A 23,195-nucleotide genomic window follows, 5' to 3' on the forward strand; every position below is an offset into this window, starting at 1 on the left:
TTACATGTATTTATTTTTGAGAGACAGAGTGAGACAGAGTGCGAGTAGAGGAGGGGCAGAGAGAGAAGGAGACATAGAATCCGAAGCAGGCTCCGGGCTCTGAGCAAGCATTCAGCACAGAGCCCGATGTGGGGCTCGAACTCAATAACCGTGAGATCATGACCTGAGCCGAGGTCAGACACTTAACCGACTGAGCCACCCAGGCACCCCCACAGAGCAGTTTTTAATTGTACTAAAGCCTAACATCATTTTTCTGCTTTCATGGATCTTGTTTTGGTGTTGCATCTAAAAACGCATAGCCAAATCCAAGGCCCCCCTAGGTTTTCTCCTATGTTATCTTTGAGAAGTTTTATAGTTTTGCATTTCACATTTAGGTCTGTGATTTATTTTGAGTTAATTTTTGTGAAAGGTATAAAGTCTATGTCTAGATTTGGGGGGGGGGTGGTCTGTGGATGTCCAATTATTCTAGCTCTATTTGTTGAAAAGACTAATTTTTCTCCATTGAATGGCCATGGCTCCTTTGTCAAAGATTAGTCGGTGACATTTGCCTGAGTCTATTCCTGGACTCTCTATTCTGTTGCACTGATCTATTTGTATGTTCTTTTGCTAATACCGTGTTGTTTTGTTTACTGTAGCTTTACAGTAAGTTTTGAAGTTGGCTAGTGCCAGGGTTCTGACTTGGTTCTTCTCCTTCAGTATTGTGTTGGCTGTTCTTCCCTTTGTCTTTCCATGTAGATTTTAGATTCACTTGGTTGATATCCACAAAATATCACAATATTCACTTGGCTGATATCCACAAAATAATTTGCTGGGATTTAATTCGGAACGTGTTGAACGTATATACCTTTTCTTTTCTTGTCTTACTATATTAACTAAGGCTCTTAGTACAATGTTGAAAAGAAGTGATGAGAGGGGACATCCTTGACTTGTCTCCAATCTTAGGAGGAAAGCATCTAGGTTTTCACCACTATGATGTTAGCTGTAGGTATTTCTAAATAGATATTCTTTATCAAAGGAACAAAAAATTTTTAGAGGTTTTTTTTTATCGTGAATGGAGATTTGAGTTTGTCAAATGTGTTTCCTGCATCTATCGATCATATAATTTTTCTTCCTTAGCTTATTGATGTGATAGATTACATTAATTGACTAGTGAACATCGAAGCAGACTTGCATACCTGGAATAAATCCCATTGGTAATGGTGTATAATTCTTTTTATATGTTATTAGATTCCATTTGTCAAAATTTTGGGGGGTTATTTGCACCCATGCTCATGAGAACTATTGGTCTGTAGTTTTCTTTCCTAATAATGCCATTATCTGTCACTAGGATAATGCTGGCCTTCCAAAATGAGTTAGAACATGTTCCTTCTCTTTCTGTATTCTAGACAAGGTTGTAGAGAACCGGTATAATTTCTTTCTTAAATGTTTGGTAGAATTCACCGGTGAAACCACAGGGCCTATTGGTCCACTTGATCTAAATTACCAAATTTGGAGGCAGAGAGTTACTCATAACATTCCTTCATTAGCCTTTTAATGTCCATAAGACCAGTGAAGCCTCCTTCATGGTCTGATATTAGTGATTGTTAATTACTAGTTAGCTGTCTAGCAATCTACTCTCCTTTTTTCTTGGTTAGCCTGGCTAGAGGTTTATCAATTTCTTTGATCTTTTCACAGAACTAAATTTTGATTTAATTGACTTTCTCTATTGATTTCCTACCTTGCTTTCATTGATTTGTGCTCTAATTTTTATTATTCTTTCTCTTCTGCTTACTTTGGGTTTAATTTGCTCTTCTTTTTCTAGTTTCCTAAGGCGGAAACTTAGATGATTGGTTTTAGATCTCTCATCTTCTCTAATATATGCAGTCCATGCTATAAATTTCCCTCTAAACACTGCTTTTGCTGCATCCTACAGGATTCAGTAAGTTCCATTGTCATTTTCACATAGTTCAAAATATTTTAAAATTTCTCTTGATACTTCCTTTTTGACATGTTGTTTAGACATGTGCTATTTAATCTCCAAGTATTTTGAGATTTTCCAGCTATCTTTCTGTTACTAATCTTCAGTATAATGCCATTGTGGTCTGAGAGCATGCTTTGCATGACTTCTATTCTTTCATATTTGTTAAGGTATGTTTTATGGCCCAGAATACAGTCTGTCTTGGTGAGTGTTCCATGTGAACTGAAAAGAATGTGTATTCTACTCTTGTAAAGGGAAGTATTTTATACATGTCAATTAGATCCAGTTGATTGATGGTGCTGTTCAATTCAACTATATCCTTTCCAATTTTCTGCCTGCTGGATCTGTCAATTACTGAGAGAGGGGTGTTAAAATTCTCTGACTTAATAGTAGATTTGTCTGTTTTCTCTTGTAGATCTGTTTTACCTCACGTATTTTGACACTCTGTTTTTAGCTACACTTGTGTTGAGGACCATTATGTCTTCTTGGAAAATTGACCCCTTTATCATTATGTAATGCCCACCTTTATCCCTGATAATTTTCTTTGTTCTGCAGTCTGCTTTGTCTGAAATTAATTTCGCTGCTCCAACTTTCTTTGGTTAGCGTTAGTATGATATCTCTTTCTCCACCCCTTTGCTTTCTGTCTGTCTTTATGTGTAAAGGGGATTTCTTGTAAACGACATAGAGTTGGGTTTGTTCTTTATCCACTCTAACAATCTCTGTATTTTAATCGACATATTTAAACCATTCACATGTAAAGCAATTATTGGTATTAATTCGTCTTTACAAGTTTGGTAGAATGCACCATTGAAGCCATCTGGTCCTAGAGTTTTGATTGTTGGGAGATTTCTGATGACTGATTCAGTCTCCTTACTAGTACTTGGTCTTCTCAGAAATTCTATTGCATCATGACTCAGTCTTGGCAGGTTGTATGTTTCAAGAAATTTATCCATTTCCTCTATGTCGTCCAAAGACGCTATTCCTGGACATTCTCCCTTTTTACATTCTTTCTTTTCGTATTTTACTTTGTGACATTTTGATTGACATGTTTTCAGGCTCACTGATTCTTTCCTCGTCTGTGTCTAGTCTCTAGTCTACAGTTGAGTCCACTGGGGGCATTCATCATTTCTGTTACGGTGTTTTTTGCTTCTAACATTTTCTTTTGATTCTTTCTTAGACTTTCCATCTCTTTCCTTACATTACCCATCTGTGCCTGAGTGTTGCCTACTTTTTCCATTAGAGCCCTTAACATATTAATCATCATCATTTTTAATTCTCCATTGCGTGATTCCAACATTGTGTCATAGCCACGTCTCCTTTTGATGCTTCCTTTGTCTTGTCAGACAAATGTTTTCTTCTTGTCTTTTAGCAGGTCTTGTGATTTTTTGGTTGAAAGCCAGACATGGGAGATCAAGTAGTAGGAACTGAGGTAATCAGGCTTTCAGTGTGAGGTTTTCTGTTAACCCAATGAGGAGCTAGGCTGTGTTTAATGTTTACTGCAGCTGTAGGCACCAGAGGCATCAGTTTCCTTGCTTTTGTTTTTCTCTCCCTGTTGTCCTTGGACTTTCCTAAAAACTCCTTGAATAGAGAGTCTTTATCTTGGAGCTGTCAATTGTTATCCACTGTGGTTACCTTGGAACCCTTTTGATGGGTGGTAGTGAGGTGTTGGGGAGAGACAGCATTTAATAATCTTATCGCTAAATCTCAATTTCTTAGTGGGCTTGGATCCCTGGACTGCCACATTCAGAAGTGTTCCTCAGCCCTTTTTTTCTGCCCTTATGAGAGACAGGAAGGCCAAAAGGGCTGGAGTAGTCTAATCACCCTTCCCTCAGGTCAGATGAGTCTCTGGTAATGTAGTCTCCCGTGAGGGCAGTCTTTTGTGATGGAGAACACTCAGAGCACATTTTGGAAAGGTTACTTCCTCACACACCTCCCTGCCTGAAGCATGTGGGATTTTTCTCCAATCACCACCTTGAGAACCCAGTGGGGCTCTGGAGGTACAACCCACAGATGCTTGAAGGACCCCTAAGACTGGGCTCCCGGACTTTTTAACGCTCAATCTCATCCATTCAGCCTCCAGCAATTCCTCCGTCACCAATGAAGCACTCCTACCAGTTACTGGCTCCAGCAGCCACTGCTGGTAAGCTGACCTGGGCTATGATTCTCTGTTGTCACTTGCCTGTCTGGTTTTCAGGGTGACACTTTGCCCTGTGACCTCAAATCTCTGAGAGATGTAAGGACTGTCATTGATTTTCAGTTTGCCTATCTTTTTTTCTTATTGTGAAGATGGGAGTGATGACTTCCAAGCTCCTTACACATCAGTGCTGAAGCTGGAAGTCCTCTATGTGCGTTTTCCACTTTTCACACCAACCTGGAGAGTTAATCCTTCTACTCCAGGTTACAGAGAAGAGACCTGACATTCGGAGCGGTTACCTAATGTGCCCAGGGTCACCCAGCTAATGGGTGGAAGGAAGAGCCAAAATTCTTTGTCTTCTGCTTCTACCGATCTCTGAGAAACTACCAATCCCAAGCATTCCAAATATGTTTACAAATACAGGCTTTTCCTGGAGATTTTCATGGAATTCTTGGAGAAACCTGGGCTTGGTCATTTAACCTGAGAATGAAATGAGAACCTCATGAGCCACCTGACCAGTCTCTGTCTCTCATCAAGAAAATGGCCAAATTAGCCAAGATAGGGGCACCTGGTGGCTCAGTCGGTTAAGTGTCCAACTTCAGCTCAGGTCATGATCTCGAGGTTCACGACTTCGAGCCCCACGTCAGTCTCTGTGTTGACGGTTCAGAGCCTAAAACCTGCTTCCAATTCTCTCTCTCTCTCTCTCTCTCTCTGTCCCTCTCCTGCTAGCACTCTGTCTCTCAAAAATAAATAAAACATTAAAAAAATTTTTTTTCTTGAATTAGCCAAGATAGATCCTTATCCAGGCCTCTCACATGGGGCCAACTTCAGCATTCCCTGGTAACACTCTCCAAATTGTGTTTACTGCCATAGAGTCATAGTGTTCAAAACCAGAAATGCCTGAGAGATCACCAATTCGAACGCCTTTGCTTTACAGGTGAGACCCTGAATTCTAGGGACTCTGAGACCCTGGTAAGTTAATGGGAAAGCCACCTGCCACCCATTGGCTTTCTACCTTGCCACCTGGCTCTTCTTCCTAGATCTTTTAGGAATTATATTCCACACTTATTTTTGAGATAGCCCAGATGGGCACGTGATGAAACCTGTAGTACTCTGCCCCATCCTTTGGCACATGGGGGAGGGGAAGAGGCAGACCCCATGCCGGGGCCGTGAGGTGTCCTACATCTCACTGGGAGATCTGGGAGACTTCTGGTGGTCAGCTGTGTCGATCTTCATAAGTCTGGGCAGACCAGTGGTTCTCAATTAGGGTATGATTTTGCACCTCCCCCCACCCCACGCCCTGGAGGACACTTGGCCATGTCTGGAGACATTTTGGGTTGTCACAACTGGGCAAGGAGAGAAGTTGCTATCGGCATCTTGCGGGTAGAGGCCAGGGATGCTGCTTTACATTCTTTAAGAAAAGATTTTTTTTAAGTTTATTTATTTATTTTGAGAAAGAGACAGAGAGAGTGAGCAGGGGAGGGGCAGAGGGAGAGGGAGAGAGAGAATCCCAAGCAGGCTCCGCACTGACAGCACAGAGCTTGAACTCACGGGGCTCGAACTCATGAACCATGAGATCACTACCTGAGCCGAAACCAAGAGTCAGATGCTTAATCGACTGAGCCACCCAGGCACCCCTTAACATTCTGTAATGCATAGGACAGATTCCCCACCCCCAACAAAGAAGTTTTGGGCCCCAAATCTGGAAAGCATCGAGGTTGAGAAAGGCTGAGCTGGAGTACGCCCATTCAGGATCTCCACAACTGCTCTGGGCTTACTTGAAATAGCCACACTTTCCCTTCGGCTTCCCTACCACAGCTCCCGGGCTGGAGGAACAGTTCCCCGTGCCCCACCACGCTCGGAGATTGCACCTGCCAGCCACCGCGGGGTGAGGGATGGCGGCCTCTGGGGAAAGTGTGTGCACCTGAACTGTTCAGCGAGACCTTACATGACTGAGGTGCTTTCTTCTTGGTGGCAGGTGGGTGTCTCTGCCCACACTTCCCCACTGATCACGTCTGTGAAGGGAGGAGGAAGCCTTATGTAAGCGCAGCCTCGCACAACCTTCTGTCGTCTTGGCATTCCAGGGCTTGGGAAACCCCCTCCCTCCCGAAGTCTCAGGGGAATGTGGTTCTGTTCTGAACCGGCCCTGCCTGCGGGGGCTGCTTACCACCTGAGGATAAAATCTGAGCCCTTCAGCCTTTGAGATTAGCCTGGCCAGCCTCCCTGTCACCCCCCCTGCAGCCCCAGCCCCCCAGCCCCGCTCCACTCTCCTCCCACGCGCTCCAAGTAGCAGCCTCACGGGCTACTCTGAGCCAGACTGACATGCTTCGGCTCCTGCCTCTGCTCCCACTCGGCTCCCTGCCTGGGACACCTGGAACACCCTTCCCTTCCTTGCCTGCCTGGACAATGCCTGCCTGTGAGACCCTCCTTTGGGACGCTTCCAGGCCCCTCTCCCTGCCTCCCCGCCGGCCAGTTCTGCTCTCTCCTGTTCCCTGTCAGTTCTCGGCACCGCCCTCCCATAGGCCTTACCTTGCTGGATCCTCAGTGTTTGCGGATGTCTGCCTCCCTCTCCACCTGCCCCCCACCCCGTGGATGCTGAGCCCATCCCTGGTTCACGTCTAGGGCCCAGCGTTTAGCACAGGGAAAGCTTCCTGGCAAGGTGAGCGAGTGAATAAATGAAAGAAGGAATAGATAGATGGAATGTCACTGCTCCTTATGCTCGGAGTGGCCACTTCCAGGATCCTCATGAGTCCCTGTGGCTCACCTGGTTTCCCAGACACAGGACACATGACCTCAGCTCTGCCTCTTTCTGCCATGGATGCTGTGTGATCTTGAACAAGTCACTTGCTGTCTACACTGGGTGCTGTCTACACGGTAACCAGCTATAACACTGTAGCGTGGCCCAGGTGCGATCCCACGTAGAGGAGGAAGTGGAACCCCAACCAGGTTCAGGAGTCCCCATTTGTGGTGGCCCCCACTGGCCCCCACAGAGCACTGCTCCGGAGCATGAGTACAGTGAAAGAAACATTTCCTGCACTAATAAAATTACCTTCTCTAAAGAAGGCAATTTGCATGTTAATGTTTTGGGTAATTCTGTGCAGCTCCAGTGCCCTCGAGGCTGCAATTTCTCTCTGACAAAGTGATAAAAATAAACTCCCGCATAAAAGAGCATTTCTCTTCTCCCTCATTTGCGCTCCAAAGTGACATTCTTAATGTGAGTCAAGCTGAAACCCACTTCTCGATCTTGTTTTTGACACTGATCTGCCTCCCCTCACCTCTCCCCGTGACAGACCAGCTCCTCAGAGCGCCTCAGAGGGGTCTCTTCCTGAGGAGCCAGCTGGGTCCTCTTGGGGAGCGGGCACCCCCACGCTCGAGGCTCCAGACTCTGGGCTTCTGCAAATTCCAGCAGGTGCAGCCAGTTAACTGGAGGACAAACATGGGGCATGAGGAAGAGGGCTGCCTTCGGTGGGTGAGTTAGGGTGGTCTGTCTACCCCCAAATTGCCCATTTTTTGGAAACAACTACAATGGCTGGAGATTCTGAGACTCTGCCCTCCAGGGCGGCAGACTGTTGACCCGCCAGGCTTGGCCCTTCTGATCACCTAGAGGTAATCACCAAAGAGGCTCGGATTTGGGGGTGTCCTTCCGTGCCAGATGCTGGCCCGGCCCTTATATCTAAGTTCTCTCATTGAAACCCCACAAGAGCTGGGCAGGGTAGGTAGAAGCTGAGGCTTCCAGAAGGGAAGGGAATGAGCCAAGGTCATCTAGCAGCACCTAAGAGACGGACCTTGAGTTTGAACATAAGTGCAGCCTGCTGTCGATGACCCAAGCAGTGGGAAAGGAGGAGAGAAGCGACATTTACCAAACACCTACTATGTGCCATGCGTTATGTGTGTATATTTAATTCAGTTAGTCTACTAGTGTTCGTGACAGTGTGTGCAGTGACCCGTAGGACACCCAGGCCTCGTGCCCCTGACAGTCTTGTAGCGGAGGCAGACAGAGATGAAACATAGAAACACAGAAATAAACATGCATTTACGTGCAATGAGAGAAAATGACTAGGTTTTAAGGAGGATAGCGGAGAAGACCTAATTTACATTAGGAGGTGGGTCAGGGAGATCTGTCAGTACAAGCAGCATCGTAGTTGATGTCTCAGTGCTAAAAGGTGAGGACCCAGGGAAAGAATGTTCCAGCAGAGGGAATGGCTAATGACAAGGAGCCCTGAGGTGGGGGAGGTGGGGGCACGCAGGCAGAGAGCCGGCTTTGGCTCACAGGGGGCTGCAGAAGCGGGAGGGACTCCATCTTGCAGTGGCTCCGAGCAGGTTAAGGCATGTGGGTGTTGCTCTGAATGCTGGTGGCGAGGTGACAGCAGGATATGTGGCTTGGTTCGTGTCTTAAAAAGGTCATTCTGGCTGCTGTGTCAGAAGGGGCAGTGCTGGAAGCGGGGAGGCCAGTGAGGAGGTTGCTGTCGGTGGTGGAGAGGGATGGGAGCTGTGGGAGAGGAGTTTCAAAAATGGTTCTCCGACTTCTGGCTTGAGCACTGAGGTGGGTGGAGATAGTATTTATTGAAATGAGTAGGATTCAAAGCAAAGCTGGATGGAGAGGGACGACCAGGAGGTCCATTTCTAACAGGCTCTTTGAGATGCTAATGAGGTATCCCAGCAGCAAAAAAGCAGTGTGGCCGGGAGCTTGCGAAGGGAGGAGAGCCTTGATTCACGGAAGATATTTAAAGCCTAGGGAAGGAAGGACGGGAAGGGAGACCCAGGCCCAGGCGGAGAGCCTTGCAGGACCCCATGCCCTGCGAACCTGAGAGGAACCACCAGAACACCAGAGCCCCCCCACCCCACCACACCACCGAGCCAAGACTTGCCGGAAGGATGCAAAGAAAAGCCAGAGAGCGGGCATCAGAGAAGTGGGGAGGACGCACTTCAAGGAGGGAGGCTTCCCCTCTGACCAACGCTGCAGCGAGAGCTGGGAAGGGGAACGGAAGGTGCCCGGTCTCTTGGCAGGAGCAGTTCGGGGGGAGGGGGGAGCTGATCCGGGAGCAGAGCTAGAAAGGTGAGATACAACGTCAAGGCAGCCTTTAATCAGTGCGAGAGCCTGGTATGTTTGGTGGCCGATGGGCGAGGTTCAGAAGCGGAGACACTGCTGAGCTGGGAGCACCAGGCACAGACTCCAAACCACCTACCTCTCCTCCCGCAATTCTCTGCTGCTCCCCCTGCGTTCTGACCCTGTCCCCTCCCCGAGCGTGAGCTCACGCGTACACACACACACACACACACACACACACACACACACACACTTTCCTGTCCGCTCTGGCAGAGGAGGGCTCGCACACCTGTGTATCCACTTGGTGGCTGTTGGCCAGTGTTTGTGGACTTGAATCGAATCGCCCCGGCTTCTGGCATACAAACTGTCTAGAGCCACGCCATCGTGGGGAAGAAGAGTTAGATTTGCGCCGTGGAAAGGGACACCCATGCAGGGCTTTGCTCAGTTGAGCTCCGATGGAGGCAGAGAGCTGGAGCATATGGTGAGAAAGGGTCTCCTGGGGAGGTGATGAGCACCCCACCGCTGGAGACGACCAAGTGGGGGTCAGATGCCTGTTGTTAGCAATGCCAGGAGGGCAACCGTGGCTCAGAATCTCACAGGGGAGCTTCAGTCGGATAGACGGTGCTAACAGCAGTTGTGCTAAGGTAACTTGTGGCTCCCTCCCTGCCTCTCTAAGTAAGCCTGATGCGGGGCGCAGAGTGCCAAGGGGACAGATTCACAGCCCGGGTTTGAATCCCCACCCCACCTCCAGGTCTCGAGTTGCAGGAAGTGGTGACCATCTTCCCAGCCAGCGACTCAGGAACTTGTGTCTGCCCGCGGTGGAGTCGGGTGACGCCGGACGGGTCTGCGGTGGGACCTTGGGCCACTTTGCGCTGTGTGCCCTGTGCCTAACGAAATGATGGAAGTCCTGCTTGCATCTTTGGTTGTGTTCGTTATTTGGGTGTCCCGGCTCCTGGCGATAATGGTTTTTCTGCAAGGTCTATCTATGGTTCCTTCCTGACACTTACTAATTTTTCCGTCCAGACAAGGACAAAGGTGATAGTGGCTTGTTGCTGCTGTAACGCATAAATACAACGACTGGGTGTGTCCCATTCTGTTCTTGAGCTGGGTGGGGAGTGGCAGGAGGGAGGCTCTCTCTTTCCTGAAAGGATGGGCCTTCTGGAGGTCTCCATCTGGTTTGGGGAGAGACAGTGCAGAGCAGTGGTGGGAACCCTGGCATAGCCACTGTCCAACGGTGCGACTTTGGGCGGGTGGTGGGACCGTTCAGGGCTGCCACCAGGTTACATGAACGGGCAGGGAAAATGCACAGTGTGACTCCTAGTGGGCAGAACGCCCCCAATACGTGCAGCTTGTGATTTTTGTCGCTACCATTTTTTTTAAAACATTCAGAAGCCACCATCCCTCCCAATGCTCCTGGAGTCCCAAGAAATCGCCCAGTGTGCCGCTCATTTTACCGAAGGGGAAACTGAGGCCTGGAGAGGGGAGGTGACTGGTTCAAAGCCCCACTGTACTCAGGGACAGCCGCCCTTCCGAGAGCCCCGGTCTCCTGACCAACTGCACGATTTTTCCTGTCTGTAATCCCAGCCAGTCTGCTCATTTACTCCACAAACAACTGCTGAGCACCTGCTCACGGTCGCTGGAGATGGGGGCGAAGATGCCCTGGCCTCATGATAGTCTAGTGTGGAGACAAGCAGTCAGCTCCCCGCCATAAAAGAAGAAAATGAAGCCAATGTCACGATGGCACCCTAGGAAAGTGTGGTGACGGCACAGAAACCTTGGATGGGGAGGTCACCGGAGGCTTCGGGTTATCAAGCACTGTGTTGGGCTTCCTCTGGGTGGTGCCGTGTAAAAGCCAGTTGGGGAAGATGTGACGTCCCCACTTTACAGACGCAGAAACGGAGACCCGCCGAGGGGAAACCCCTTGCTGAGGACGAGGCCGCGAGGCCACGGCAGAGCTGGACCCGGACCAGTGCATCTGTCCCCCAGTCACTGTCCCATGAGCCCAATGCCGCCTCATGGGAGATGCTCTGGTCCTTTGAGACCCCAGCCCTGGCCCGGAGCGACTGCACTAATGTCTGGAGGGATTGTGCCGCAGCAAACAAGAGCCAGGCTTCAAGGCGCCCTAAGGATGTGGGGAACGCTTCCGGTGATTAACCACCTTGGAGTTGGTGAAGGCTTCACAGACAACCCTTGCGGGGAACATTCCACCGCGCAGATAGGAATATTCAGCTAATTCCAGTCAAGATCGTTCAGCTTTATTTCCCACCAACGTGTCCAGCCAGAAAGCGTGTATACTTACACGTTTGGAATTTCACTAGGAGACGGAAACATCTATTCTAGGTGGGTAATAAGAAAGATTTAAATCATGGGGAGACAGAAGGAACTGGCATGTAGCCGGCCTAGCCCAGCACACCAGCACCTTGGAATAGAATTATAGCAAGGAAGCTCAGGTATTTTCGAGAGGAAAAAAAATGTCTCCTATTCAGTCTGGGATAATATGCCTGGCTGTCAACAATGATTTGGATTTAATTATATCATCTATGCAAATGTGTTCTGTAAACTGTAAAATAATACATAAATGTCAGATGTTAAGAAGATCGTCATGCAGGAGAAACAACGAGGTTTGGGCATCAGGTAGGCATGGGTACAATGCTGTCTGGTCCCCCTCACAGGCCACCTGGCCTCTCTGGGTCTGCACTCCTCAGCGACAGCGTCTCCTTGTGAACATCACCCTGAGAACCAGATGAGAAAACGGATATGCCTCGTAAGCTGGCGAGGCATTCTTGCTGTTTCCATCCTGGAGCCCCAGAGTAGATGATGGGGTCATTGGAGGGCAGCCCCCAGCGCTTTCATTATGTCCTGTGCGCGAGGACCCCTCCCCAGGGTTGGGGGTGACGGGACTTTTGAGGCCAGAAGGAGCCCGTGGGCCCACCCTCGCCCACTGACCGACAGAATGAGGCCATGGTCCGTCAGGGGCCGCACCCCAGTAAGCAGGTGGCAGTCTCGGGTGGGAGACGTGTGTACGGCCACATCCAGAATGTTGCAAAGGCTGCTTTCTCCAGTGACATCCGTCAACCCAAAATAAAGTTGGGGAAAACGCTCCACGGCTTATCTTCAGGCATGGGAGGCAGGTGGAGGATGCCTGTTTGCATAGACTGGCAGATCCACACCTCCTTGCCGACAGCCAGCAGAGATGGATGGGGCCCGTCCCTCCCCCAGGGCCAGGCGGGCATTGTTCCTTCATTTCCTCCTTCTAAACGACCCGACGTAAGGCTCCGACTTGGCCATCTCTTTGAAGGCCCTCGAAGCAGCCACAGAGTAAAGAAGTTTTGAGAATGGTTCTTGTGATCTGCCCCCTTCCAGCTGTGCGACTTTGGCAAGTCTCTGTGTAAAACGGGACTGATATTGACACCTGCTTTGAAGGGCTTCTGTGGGATTTAAGTTAATGCTCACGAAGCCTTTAGATCAGGGCCTGGCACATAACGAGGGCTCTATAATTATTAACTATTATGGTTTATTTTCATTACGTTTACGGTGACAGGTCGCTAAAGCAATGTTACCAAAGAGATGCCTCCAACTCCAAGTTTGAGCTGTGAGGGTTTTTCAGGCAGCTGGCGGAGGAGCCGGAAAGGGCGGGGGGAGGATTTCTTCTATTTCTCCTCAACGGCTCAGGTGATCTCAAAGACTTGGGCGGCGGTAGGAGAGTGTGTCCGGCTGCTGGATGAGCCATAAACAGAACCGAGAAGTTGGGATGCTATGGAATTGTTAAAACCCCGACCCGCAATGTGACTGTATTAGGAGATGGGGCCTCTAAGGAAGTAACAGTTAAAATGAGGTCATAAGGCTGGGGCCCCGATCCGGAGAGACTGGTGTCCTTATAATAAGAGACCCCAGAGAGCTGGTTCAGTGTCTGTGCCACATGAGGACACAGCGAGAAGGCAGCCATATGCAGGCCAGGAAGAGAGCTCTCACCAGAACCGAAACCTGCTGGCAGCCTGATCTTGGACTTTCTACCTCCAGAATGGTGAGAAAGTAAATTTCTGTTGTTTAAGCCCCCACCCTTCCCCCCAGGCCATAGTCTTTTTGTTCTGGCAGCCGCAGCGGACAAAGACAGTGAGGGGAGGAGGGGTGGGCAGTGGGGTTTCGGAGGAGGACGTTTGTTCTGGGCATCCCCCATGGTTCATGATTGCCCACAGCAGGGCCAGCCCAGCACTAGGCTTCTTAACCTCTTTACTTCCCTGCTTCCTCGAGAGCCTTTAAGGAGATGGCCAAGACAGAGCGTTGGTTCCAAAGTTTCCCGATCACCCGTGGGTGCAGAGTCCCCAGCCCTGCGGGTACAAATACAACTCCAGGGGCCTCATGGCCAACACACAGAATCTCCAGGAGACAGGAACAGGAGCCTGCATTTCTGGCAAGGTCCCCAGGTTATTTTATGCATAAAATGTTTAAAAACCATGGTCCTTGAGGGGAAGGCCAGTCCTCCCCTGGTGTTAGAGGTCCTCCTTCATGAGGGCTCTTGACTTGCCCTTAACATCCACGTCCAACCCAGCAGCAGCTCTCAGACCTGTTGCACTGCCCTCAGACTCTGTCTGGAATCTTATCACCCTCACTGCCTCTGTCACTACCACTGTGGTCCAAGCCAGCCACAGCCTTTGCTTGGACTGGGGCAGTAGCCCCTCGGGACCTCCTTGCTGTCCTTTCACATGTGCCCCATCTCCCTGGTCTCAACACAGCAGCCGCACCGATCACGTCACTTCCCGTCTCCCCGGTGGCCTCCCGTCTTCCTCGGCATAGAACCCAAAGTCTGATCATGGTCCACAGGGCCCTCCGTGGCGTGGCCTGTGAACCTTTCCAGCCTCATCTTCCTCAGCACAGCTAGAGAAGGGCAGGGCCTTGGCGAGGGCAACGGAGCTCTGCCCCACTTAGCGGTCAAGGGATGGTGCCGGGAGAGACGGGGGATGTGCGGTTTCTCGGAAACCAAGGAAACCGAGAGAGGACTAAATGCAAAGCTGGAACAATGTCATGGCTTTTTGGCTCCATCATTTGAGATTTTAAAAATAACTCCCTCAGAACGTCTTAAAAGGCAGACCTTCTTAGCCCAAAATCCAGCTTCTCAAAGCTCGGGGGCAGGTCCTTTTGCAAATAGGCTGCGTTTTGCAGATGAGTGTTCAGGGTGGAGTGGGGACAGACTGGACTCAGCAGTGAGGAGGAGGATGGGGAGGAAGGGATGGGCTCTCAAAGTGGGGTCCCTGGACCACCAGCCTCAGAGGCACCTGAGCACGTGGTAGGAGTGCAACTTCTCAGAGCTTCTGAACCCGGAGCTCCGGGGGAGGGACCCGAAGTCTGTGTTTGCACGAGCCCTTCAGGGGACTCTAGACTTCTAGAGCCTCCGGTCTGGACCATCTTGGTCTCATGAGTCTGCACAGCGTCTAAGAGAAGGGTTCTCAGAGGGTCGTCTTTCCCTGTGCCCCTTGGCTTACCTTGCTGGCCTCAGCTGTAAAGTGGCAACAATAACACCTGCGTCACAAGATCGCTGAAAAGGTTGCAGCCCATTCAAGGGGATTAAATGGCTCTTTATTGGTGCCTGCTGTGTGCCAGGCTGTGCTGGGCACTGAAGATGCAGAGAAGATTGGGGCAATGTCCCCGCCTCAAGGAGCACACAGTCCCACTGGGGAGACAGCCACGTACCCATGGATTTGTCCCAATACATAGGAGGAAACAAGGGGCGATCCCAACGAAGGGCCATTAGCTCTACCTGGGGATGGGCCAAGTGTAGCGTCCTAGACCTCCAGACATTAGAGGCTGGGTTGGGGTATTTTTAAGATTATATATATATATATATTTTTTTTTCTAATTATTATCAACAATGAACATGCATTATCTTACTTGGAAAATACAGAAAAATAGAAAGAAAGATACAAAAATACCCTATAAGTCCCTCCCCCGCCCCCACACGGTGCTGTAAGTTGCTGGTGAATACCATTGTGTGCTTTTTGTTTTCCTTTGGAAGAAATATTTTGAAATACTCGCATGGCTCTAAAAACTTTTGCCGAGTTGCTTTTCAAAAGTCCCTAGCAATTTCACCATCAACTCACCAGTAGCGTTGTTTTACATTTTTTGTTAATGGGTGAGCAGTAGGCTTCAATGGCAGTTTTTCTCTCTTCCTTGCTAATGTATGTGAACTACCCATTCACGTGCTTTGTCCATTTGAGGACTCTGTAAGGCTTAAGTATTTTTAACATGAGATTAACTACCAAAACCAGACTTAACATTTAATGCCCCCCACCCCTGATTCCTAGGGTTTTATTGCAAAACAATAAATGCATCAGAAATAAAAACAGTGATGTGCCAAGTGCTTATGATTGTGCTTATGTTCTCATTAATAGTGAAGCAAATGTAACTAGCCTCGGTGTTCAACAGTGGGGGATATGGCGAAATGATATACAAAGTAAGATTTGATGGAATATTCGGCCACTGTTAAAATAATGTTATGAAGGCTATAGAGCAACATACAAAAATGTTTACAATACCATTTTAAGCACAGTAACTACAAAGTTTTGTGCATGTTGTTATTACGAGTGAAAACACATCTTCTGTAGACAAAGAGTGGTTTGAAGGTCAGTTGTCAAGGATGCTTAGGTTCTAGAAAGCGGACATTCATGAGCTTGCCTTTGCTTTCTGTTGGCCTTCTCACTGTATGTAAGAAAGAGGGAGAGGGGCGCCTGGGTGGCTCAGTTGGTTAAGCTCAGGCTTATGATCTCGCGGCTCAGGCAATGATCTCGCGGTTCCTGAATTCGGCTCAGGCAATGATCTCGCGGTTCCTGAATTCGGCTCAGGCAATGATCTCGCGGTTCCTGAATTCGAGCCCCTCATCAGGCTCTGTGCTGACAGCTCGGAGCCTGGAGCCTGCTTGGGATTCTGTGTCTCCCTCTCTCTCTGCCCCTCCCCCAATCTTGAGCGCGCGCGCTCTCTCTTTCTCTCTCCAAAAGAATGAATGAATGAAAGAAAATAAAGGAAAGAAGGAGAAAGCCCCAGAGGGAACATGTGGACTGTCAGTGAGGATCTGGAAAGGGCAGGGGAGGCCAGCCGGGTGGGAACCCCAGCAGCCCTACCCCGGGAAGGCCACTTGGACTATCTGAAGTGCATTTCCTCCTCCTGTTTTCTTCCTCCCTCCACCCCTAGTCCCTCAGAACCCTACAAAGGCTCGATTCTCTGCAGCTCAGCAAATATCGAGCTGAGTCCGGCCGCCATTTCCTGGGCCAATTGATGAAATGAGGAGCAAGACACTCAGCCCCTCAAGGCGGCCATTGTGGGGACCGGCGACCCACATGTGCATGGTGTGCAGTGTGGGGTGTCCTTCTTCCCAACCCTCACTGGGTTTCTTTCTTATTTTGGTGCTGGTGATGGTAGTGCAGTTTGAGGTCTGGAGACCTGGGGTCCTAGTCCTGCTTATGCTGGGCCTCGATTCCACTCCCCTCTTCTGTAAAAGGAAGTTGCTAGACCAGGCTTTTGGATCGCGGGGAGGGATGGTGCTCGGCTGGGTATGAAGAGACAAGAGTCCCTTAGATGAGTCCCTTCTGGTGAGGGAGGTCTGTCAGGGCAGGGCTCTGAGCCTCCACCCACCTCACAGGATTGCGTTCGAGGAATAAAGCCAACAAACACACTCCACTATACAAAACAGGAATCCCCTGACTGGAGAATGTGCTCAGGCTGTACGAGGCATGGGACTCCGCCTCGGCTCGCTCTCCTCGGACCCCTTCCGTGCCTCCCGGCTCATGTCCCCTGGCCTTCCAGTCCTCTCTGGTCTAGTCCAGCTGCCCCTTCCCCACCTGTCCTGTGGCAGGTGCCTGGGGCCATCACTGGGGCCACACGCCCCACCTCCTCCTCCTTCCTCCCAATTCTTGGCCCGGCCCACCCCTTCCGGCTCATCTCTGCCCATCAAAGCCCTACCCATTTTGCCCATTCCTTATTCCAGGAATGAGATTCAGGACCTGCAGTGCATGAGGCCGGTTCAAATCCATCCCAGCCCTGCTGCCCTTATCGGCATGTAACCCGAGCTCAAGTTATTTGGTCTCTCTGGGCCTCTGTTTTCTCACAGGCACAATGAGAGTTGTAGTGGGGTCAGAGCACCCCGCACAGCAAGCCTGGTTCCTGCAAGAGTCAGTAATGTCCCTTACTCCTCACTCTGCTTCTATTTTCCTTGCATGCATATAAACTGTATCAAAGCAGAACGCGTATTCAGGAAGGTGGCATCGTGTTTTCTTCAAAGTGATACACGCACATAACCTCAAATTCAAGTGGTAGCAAAGGGTTCACAGTGAGAAGCAGCTACCCCTGCCTCGCCTCTTTCCACCTCCTAGAATTTCCCATTGCACGTTTTAAAATTGGGTCCGTGACTTATTCATTCCATAATGGGAAGCCTGTGTTGCCCTCTCGACCCTCCTACCCATTTTGTCCACCCCACCGCCTCCGGCAGTCATCAGCTTATTTTCTGTATCTATAGGTCTCATTCTGCTTTTTGTTTGTTTATTCATTTTGTTTTGTTTTTAGGTTCCGCAAAAAAATAAATAAATAAAATAAGGTATGTGTTTACTCGAGAAAATCAGGACATGTAGACAAACAAAAACAAAACCCAGTATAACACAGGATGTCTCCTTTCTCTTTTTAGAAGGTCTCCTTCCAGATGATTTAGTCATATTTTTCGCCCAAAAAAGGTCCTTTATATTTTTTCTGTGCATTACTGCTTCAATCGTAGCCTTATTAGTTTAATTAAGGGAAAGAAACTAATATTGGTTGAGTAAAACGCATTCAGTGCTTGCTACTCAGACTGTGCTCCAGAGAGCAGCCACGCGGGCACCGCCAGGAAGTGTGATGGGAATGCGGTGTCTCAGGCCCCACCCCGGAATCTGCATTTTGACAAGATCATGCATGGTAAATTTGTTTTTTAATGTTTACTTATTTTTGAGAGAGAGAGAGAGAGAGAGCACGAGTAGGGGAGGGGCAGAGAGAGAGAATCCGAAACAGGCTCCGTGCTGTCAGCGCAAAGTCCAGTGTGGGGCCTGAACCCACGAATCGTGAGATCGTGACCTGAGCCCAAGTCAAATGCTCCACTGACTGAGCCATCCAGGCACCACAGTGTCATGTGCATTAAAGCGGGGGGAAGGGGTGTGTAGACCAGGGCGGCTCAAAGTTGCAATCCACGAACTGTTCTGTACAGTCCTGGACAAGAGGCTTTGAGCCAAAATGTAAACCAGTGCCGCTTCCTTTGTAGAGAAAGACTTCCTACAAAATACTGCCAGCTGAACTAAACAATGTGATTGATGAGGAGGGTGATTTATATTCTGGCCCAGGCTCCTTATCTTGTCAGAGACCGGGGACACACAGTTCCCGGACTCGGCACCCATCTGCCGTCCACACTTTGAGTAGCACTGTCGAGATCACACAGTTCTGGAACGGGAGGCTGGGACTGCATTGGGTTTCTCTGGCTTTGGATCCTGGTCCCTTGCACCCTGCTTGGGTCTGACCCTCCCGCTGACTGTGACAGACGCACGTGCACGCATGCACAAATGCACACAGGTGCACACGCATGCATCCACGCTCACACTCTAGGAGAGCCCTGGCCCCTTGTCGGTGATTAGGAAACCCCTGTCTCTCGATTCAGACGGAAGCTCCCTTTTCTCTGTGTCTCTCTGCACGAGACCTCTGTATTAAGAAGGTTTTACGCCAGGGTCCCTGTTCCCTTTATCAGCTCCTCCTGTCAGGGCCAAACAGAGCCCTGGAGAGAGCCTCTGGAGCCAAGAAAAGCTGAGCAAAAAAGCGTGGATGGATTCGGATGGAGACAAAGAAACAACTTTGCTCAGCTCAAGTTCCCAACACAAGAAGAGCTCTCAGATCCCAGGGTCCATCTATATAATCCAGTATTTAAGCCTCCAGGCCAGGCTTCTGCCTGAGGACAGAAGCAGGGGAGCAAGGCCACTGGGAAGCTATGGATTAGCAGAGGCAAAGCCAGCCTCCTCTAAAATGCCTGTGGCGTTCCGTCCAGCCTGAGCGTCACCTTCCCCGAGGAGTCCAGGCAATCCCCTGACTTTGGGTCATGGGGTTCAGTTTTGCTTGGACGTTGGAAAGAGTCAGAACTTTGTATGTGGTACCACTTATTAAGAATTGGGAGTCCGGGGCACCTGGGCGGCTCAGTCGGTTGAGCTTCCGACTTTGGCTCAGGTCACAATCATGAATTACAGCCCTGCATCGAGCTCTGTGCTGACAGCTCAGAGCCTGGAGCCTGCTTCGGATTCTCTCCTTCTCTCTCTCTGCCCCTCCCCTGCTCGCACTCTCTCTCTCTCTCAAAGATAAATAAACATTTAAAAAAATCTTAAAAATAAATAAATAAACTTAAAACAAAAAAAAGAATTGGGAGCCAGAGTTTGAATTTCCAGGCCACTATTCTCTGGCTGCGTGACCTTAGGGAAGTTACTCAGCCTCTCTGAATGTTGGTTTCCTCATCTGCAAAGCGGGGCATAATAACACTGATCTCAAAAAGGTGTTGTGAGGATTAGTGGCGATGTCTGTGAAGTACCTAGCACTAACCCATTTGTTCACTCATCCATTCATTCACTCACGTATTCAGCGTTGTATATTGAGCACTGGGCATCTGGCCCTGGGGGAGCAGAGGTGAGCTGGAGGTCCCAACTCAGCTGGGAAGAGAGAGGCTGTTGGAAGGACCACACAAATAAACACCGAACAGGCCGCCGTCGGCTGCAAAGGAAAGGGCTAGAAGCCCGTCCCAGCGGCCGCGTCTGATCTGGGGATCAGGGAAGCTTTTCCTGAGCGGGGGATTTTGAGCTCTGATCCCAACGATGAGTAGGAATTTATGAGGCAACGTAAGGGAAGAACGTTTCAGGGACATAGTGGGGACTGCCGTGACCTTCTAGAATATCATTTCGGGGAGAGAGAAGGGGTAGAGAGAAGTAAAATTTGCATACAGCAAAACGCACAAACCTTCAGGCACAGTGTGTGACAGGCCCCCACACCCACGTAACCAACACCTCTATCGACGTGTAGGGCATCGCCGTCAGGGGTCTCTGAGGAGCAAACTTTCCCCGTTGTTATCGACGTCAGGGGCTGGGTTTTGACGCGAATGTTTTATGGTGGCACGGAGGGATGAGGCCTTGGGCCAGGCTGTGTATGAGCTCTGCCACCTCCTACCCGTGTGACTTTGCCCAGCGGGCTCCGCTTCTCTGAGACTCAGTTTCCTCGTCTGTAAACCAGTGCTAACTGAGCCTCCCCCACATGACTGATGAAGGGGTCGACTCCGCAGATGGTCGTGAACGCCCAGCTGGTGCCTGGCACAAGGCAGGCCCTCTGGGAGTTTAACCCAGAAACTAAAGTTCCCGGGACGGAAATGGTGGTGAGCAAGGAGCCCGGTGGCTGGAGCGGCGCCTTCCCCGGGCAGCGTGTGGGCCCCTTTGGCACACAACCCCCGCCCCCCTTAACGCTGGTCTCTCTGTCCGCAGGAATGTGCTTGCAGGCCTTCGTGGAGGCTTTCTTCTACCTGGCTCAGAGGAAGTTCAAGACGCTGCCGCTCCACGAGCAGGTGGCCTCGCTGATCGACCTATGTGAATACCACCTGTCCCTGCTGGACGAAAAGCGCCTGGTGTGTGGCCGCAGCGGCCCGGCGGGGGGCCGGCCCCTGGACAGCGGCAGCCCCCCGGACGCCACCCCCTCGGCCCCGCCAGTGGAGGGCCACCCCCCGTCCTGCACAAACAGCGCCCCCAAGGCAGCGCATTCCGGACACGCTCTGTCCTGATGGCCACTCGATACTGCCAATGAAGGGTAAGCCCTCCGGGGCCGAAGAGGACCCTCTGAGCTCCCCGCCTGTGGACAGAGGGCAGGCCGCGGAGAACCCCCGCGGGACAGCCCCCTGCCTGACATGCCGTCTCCATGTTCTGCTGAGCTGTGCTTTGAAACAGGCTGATGGCACCCGCCCGCCTTCCTCTCGGTGGTCCAACTATGTGTGAGTCATCGGTGGACATATGACATCCCAAACGCGACAGATGGCATCTTCTATTCTGGGCTCACAGGAAGCAGCCACCGGGGTAAAACTGTTGCGTTCGGGGCACGGGGCGCCAGCGATCCTGAGCCCGAGCTGCGGAGAGGAAAGAACTCGAGAGAGCTGAGACTTGGGTCTGCCGGGGCCTCTGAAAGAACACTGGTTAAATCCCGGGGACATCACGCTGACTTCCTGCCACCGTGCTGTGAAAACCGAGTGGAGCTAGTGTGTGGGCACGCCCGACTCTCCCATCCCGATCGTGTGCTCCCCGGGTGTAGTTAACAGACTGGCCTCATTTATTTCATTAGCTTGCCTGTCACTGTCATGTTCGGTTTGTTATTCATTAAGAACTAACCAAGAAGTAACTAGGTAAAGGCTCCTAGAGTCTCAGGGCTGACAGGAGCCTCAGAGGTCATTTTGTTTGATTTTGTTTGACCTTGACCCCAAAGCAGGAGTCCCAGGGTCCTGTGACGGCACCCCCTCACCCCACATGGATGAGGTGCCATCACCTGGCCGGCAGGTGCCTGGCAGGCACTTGCCAGAGGGCCCCTGGGTGGGAAGAGGGGCTTCCGAGGGGAGGACAAGAAAACCCCCTTAAGGGCCGGTGTGAGGGGGAGCATGGTGTCAGAAGCTCAGGACAAGGGGCACCCACACCCCCCCTTCCAGGAGACCCTTTCCTTGTCTCCATCTGTGTCCCCAGGCGAACCCCTTCTCAGAGGGGAAGGTTCAGAGGCAGCCAAAGGTGGCATTTTGGAAAACCAAGCCCCGCAGAACTCGCTCTGGGCTGCTTGGTGACAAGAGCCACCTGTAATGACCGTGTTTCCCAAGCAAAAAAAGCAGGACAGGTGGCCTAAGACGGGAGGGGCGGGAGGAACCTGATGCGCCCCTGCATAGGGACATTCTAGAGGTATCAGTCAGCTCGGGTAGTTTCGTAACACTGTTCCCATTTTCAGAGGAGCAAAGGCCGGCCTGGGGGGTCCCGTGGGAGAGTGAGGCTTGGTCCAGTTCTGTTGGTTGACCCCTGAGCCCCATTTCCTTTATGTCCAATCGCCTCTGCTCCAGGTCTGCCTGCCCTCCCCACCCCCCACCCCCACCCCGGGGCCCTGCCCGCTCTCCTGCAGCCCTGTGACATGGGCCAGGACAATCAGTGATTCTAAATGGTCTGCTGTGAGAAGCAGACTTTGAAGGCCCCGTCCCCGCTCTTCGGTCCCTGTTATTGCCAGAGCAAATGGGCCTCGCAGTGAAGGAGTCTCTCACACGTGTTAGCAGCTGGGAGCAGCAAAGAGTCTTTTCAACACAGCTCTTTTTTTTTTTTTTTTTTTTTTTTTTTCCAGAAAGCATTCACTTGCCAAAATGGAGTGCAGTTTTCAGTTCCAAAATCAACCAAACACATTGGACTGGGCGGGGGGGGGGGGGGGGGGGGTGTTGGGAAACCGAGCCACATTGTTTGGGATGATTTGAGCATGTCGGTTCTCACAGTGAGGAATGTCCTGTCCCCACCCTTGCAGGTCACATGCAGGCAGGTGGCTCTGCTCAACCCTTCACTGTCTAGAAGGAGCCCCTCCTCTGCAGGCAGGGCCTGAGACCTGCACCCCACAGGGTGAATGTCGGGAAAATCAGGCCGCCATTTTACAAGAGGCCAGTAAGGGACAGACTGGGCCCTTTCTTCTCAATGCTGTTCAACAGGAAGAATTCGATGCTGCTCCCTTACAGAGTGAGCGACAGGAGATGTCTCCCGCCTCCTTGGTGCCTATGGGAAGCCCCACTTACTCACCCCCTTTGTTTCCCACACCCCTCACGTTTCAGGGTGCAGCTGAAGTGATAGCAAAGACAGACACGTCCTTTCTCTTGGAAGAGGGGAACCGGAGACAGGGATCCGGGGCCCAGAGACGCCCCATGAGGAGCTGAGTGCCCCGTGTTTTACCTGTGTTATTTCTGGGGTAGGGCCCTCAGGATCCATCCGGGCCTCTTCTCCCCTAGTCCCCCTTCCTCCCCCTCCCACTGATTCACA

General features: G+C 50.7%; 1 protein-coding gene across 4 annotated transcripts in view; it reads left to right on the plus strand.

Moving 5' to 3' along the window:
- Positions 1-21,599, plus strand: part of TTLL11 (tubulin tyrosine ligase like 11) — a 238,861-nt gene extending 217,262 nt beyond the window's left edge. For all 4 annotated transcript variants that reach the window (XM_058694269.1, XM_058694270.1, XM_058694273.1 and 1 more), the window contains one exon: positions 20,649-21,599. In XM_058694269.1, coding sequence (XP_058550252.1) covers positions 20,649-20,941 — 293 coding nt within the window. In that variant the 3' untranslated portion in view covers positions 20,942-21,599. The remainder of the gene's footprint in view (positions 1-20,648) is intronic.
- Positions 21,600-23,195: the final 1,596 nt, after the last annotated feature.

The sequence above is a fragment of the Neofelis nebulosa genome, chromosome 12 (assembly GCF_028018385.1).
Source record: "Neofelis nebulosa isolate mNeoNeb1 chromosome 12, mNeoNeb1.pri, whole genome shotgun sequence".
NCBI lineage: Eukaryota > Metazoa > Chordata > Mammalia > Carnivora > Felidae > Neofelis > Neofelis nebulosa.